At 55.5% G+C, this 3,092-nt stretch overlaps 2 protein-coding genes across 2 annotated transcripts in view; both read right to left on the minus strand.

Annotated features, from left to right (window-relative positions):
- The window catches only part of B3GNT4 (UDP-GlcNAc:betaGal beta-1,3-N-acetylglucosaminyltransferase 4), a 3,086-nt gene extending 1,266 nt beyond the window's left edge, over positions 1-1,820 (minus strand). The window contains 1 exon segment of the mRNA XM_006878420.1: positions 1,671-1,820. Within this exon segment, the coding sequence (XP_006878482.1) occupies positions 1,671-1,820 (150 nt within the window).
- Positions 1,821-1,998: 178 nt separating this feature from the next.
- LRRC43 (leucine rich repeat containing 43) overlaps positions 1,999-3,092 on the minus strand; it is a 49,481-nt gene continuing 48,387 nt past the window's right edge. Inside the window, exon 12 of the mRNA XM_006865488.1 lies at positions 1,999-2,120. Within this exon, the coding sequence (XP_006865550.1) occupies positions 1,999-2,120 (122 nt within the window). The remainder of the gene's footprint in view (positions 2,121-3,092) is intronic.

Here is a 3,092-nt window from a genome sequence, read left to right on the forward strand (position 1 = left end):
GCTGGTAGTTTCGAACCGCTGACCTTAAGGTTCGCAGCCCAATTCGTAACCACTACGCTACCAGAGCTCCTTCCCTCTATGAAGAGGGCTCCCGAAACCCCAGCACCTGTCAACAAGCCCAGCTAGTGTCGGGGATGCACACTACACACACAACCTGACACCTGGACTAGTCACACCTCGTCTGAACCTTTTCCGTCCCTATGGGTGTCATAAATGAGCCTGGGGAGAAAAACACAGCCGCAGGGGGGCAGCAAGCACTGAGAACCCTGGCTTTTCCTCTGAGCCATCTGGGGTCCCTTGTGGGGCAGTGAAGCAAGCCTTTGGATGGACACACACACACACACTCAAAAAGTACCAGGCTCCCCTGAAGCTCCCCCTCCCCTTCATGTCTACATTCTGGTGTCAAGTCTCAGCCACCCGTCCACAGAGAGGGGCGAGAACACAGCCAGCAGCAGCCTTCACCAAGGTCCACAGCCCTGGATCCCTCTGGCCCTGGATCCCCTCCTCCTCCTCACATCCACTCCCAGGTCTTGACTCCAAGACCTTCCTCACTTCTAGTCAGTCTGCCCACGTTAACCTCACCCTGTGTTGTCACTACCGCCACCGCCAGAAAGTGACCTTTTTAGGCTCTAGGGATATGTAGGGGCAAGACAGGGTCACTGTCCCCACAGAGATGACATGGCCGCAAAGAAACACTGCTTTAGTACAACTCCCCTGCCGAGAAATTAAAACAGTGTGAGGGCGCAAAGTGGTGGGGAAGGTCTCTGATGAAGGGACATTTGAGCAAAGACCAAGTGGAATGAGGGATGACCCACCCAAACACTTGGGGAAGAGTCTGCCTGGGCAGAGAGAACAGTTATCCATGAGCGCCCGGGCCAGAACAGGCAGGGAACGTTTGAGGGCCAGCGACAGCTGAGTGTGGTTCTCACAAGTGGAGCAATCACAACTGTGAGGAAGGCAGCGTGTCCTGTTAAACAACGCAGCCAAGTGGCAACTAACAACAGGGCACAACGATCCAGAAAGTAAGAGGAGCAGCAGCGCGAGCCCATCAGGAAGAGCCCCACGGAGAGGCATGGTGAGGATCTGGGGGCTCCTCGGAAACCCTATACAGGGTCGCTCTGGGTCGGAACCGACTCGGTGACACTTAACAACTGTTGGTTTCCCCAGAAAAGAAAATAATCTGCTTTTTTTTCTAAAGTCACTGCAGCTGCTGCTACTTAGGTCCAGGATTAAGAAATGGCCTGAGTCCAGGGCAATTGAGAAAAAAATAACTGGTTTCAGGTGTGGGGACCCAGGTGAACGTGGAGCCATTTACCAAACAGGCCGACATTAAGTGGTTTGGTTCAGTAGCTTTGAGACGCGGCTGCGCAGATCAGATAGCCCCCTTCTGCGCCCCTCAGTACTGGCACTCCCACCGCACAGAGCCCCAATCCCTGCCCTCCAGACCTGGAACACACAAGCCCTCCCTCCCCCCGCAGGTTGGGGGACCTGGTCTATCCAAACCCCAAATCCGCTCCCGGGCCATCCCTTGCTTCGCCCACCACCCAGTGAGCACCAAGACCACTTACTGAACCGACATGGGCTGCAGGGAATGCCTGTCCCCGTGCACACCCTCACGTACAAGTGAGGACCCCTAGCTCAGGACCCCGGACCGGCGCTCAAGGCCATACCTGAGCTGTGACACCAGCAGGGAAACAGGCGAAGAGTCGCGTATGGATGCCGGGACCCAAGCCCAGCACTCGGAGCTCTCTGGCCGGGGGCGGGGCTGGCCACACACCCGAGAGAGGCCCCGCCCAGCGTGGTGCGAGGGGCGGGGCCATGAGGACGAAGTGGGTGGGGGAGTGAGGGAGTAGGGAGTGGGTGGGTGGCCTGCGAGCGCACCTGCGGACCGAGCTAGGCTTGGTGAGCGGCCCCTCCTCCCAGGATGCTCAGCTCGCGCCCTCCGTGGCCAAAGATACGAGGAGACCCGGCTCTGGAAACTACCTTTAAGGACCCGCCCTAGATGGAGAAGGCTCTGAGCGCTTCCTCAGTGGTGCGGAACTGGCTCAGCTGGATCTGCACCTCCACAGTGAGCGGCTCCAGCACGAGGTCCTCGATTGGCAGGTCGGCTTTCTTGGAATCTGAGAAAGAGAAGAGACTCAGCCCACGCCGCCACCAGCGTCACCTTGGTTCTGCACGCCAGTTAGGCGCAAGTGTAAGACGCCGTTATTAAAAAAACAAAAAACAAAAACCTCTCCTTCCTATCAAACGGAGTTCTCCTAGTAAATCAAGAGCACTAACCGAGGAACCCTGGTGTGGCGCTGTAGGACAAGCATTGAACCACGAGGTTGGTTTGAATCTGCGGTTGAAACTTAGCAGCCTCTCCTTGGAAACCCTATACAGGGTCCCTATGACTCGGAACCGACTCAGTGGCACTTAACAACCACCACAGAAAAAAGAGCTGGCAGAAGCAGAGACCGCTCCTTTTTCTGACCTTTGTTTTTTGTGAAATAAAATGCACCCCGGCACGACCACACGTTCGAGGTTCAGGGCAGTTTAGGCACTCCACAGGTCAAGGACTAGGGAGCTATCCGCACCCCAGAACCTACAGCCTTCCTCGCAGGCTTTTAAGGGAAATCCTCTCCCGGCTTGGCTGTATAATAAACCCACTGCCACTGATCAACTCACAGCGACCTTGTACATGGTTTTCCAGAGCTAAACTCTTTTACGGGATCTTGGTGAATTTGAATTTCCGGGCTGTAGTTAGCAGCCCAATGCCTGACCCACAGAGCCACCAGGGCTGTATAATTTGTTGTTGTTGTTAAGCGCCGTCCAGTCAATTCCGACCCATAGTGACCCTCTATAGGGTTTCCAAGGAGCAGCCAGCGAGCTTGAACCACTGACTTTGCAGTCCAGCTCATTAACCCACAGCACCACACCAGCAACACTTGTTAGGTGCCTTTAAGTCGGAACCAACTCATAGCGACCCTGTGTACAACAGAACGAAACACTGCCGGATCCTGGGCCAACCTCACAATTGTTGCCACGCTTGACCCCATTGATGCTGCCACTTTGCCAATCCATGTTACTGGGGGTCTTCCTCTTTTTCTCTG

Source organism: Chrysochloris asiatica, unplaced genomic scaffold (genome assembly GCF_000296735.1).
Source record: "Chrysochloris asiatica unplaced genomic scaffold, ChrAsi1.0 scaffold00078, whole genome shotgun sequence".
NCBI classification, from domain to species: domain Eukaryota; kingdom Metazoa; phylum Chordata; class Mammalia; order Afrosoricida; family Chrysochloridae; genus Chrysochloris; species Chrysochloris asiatica.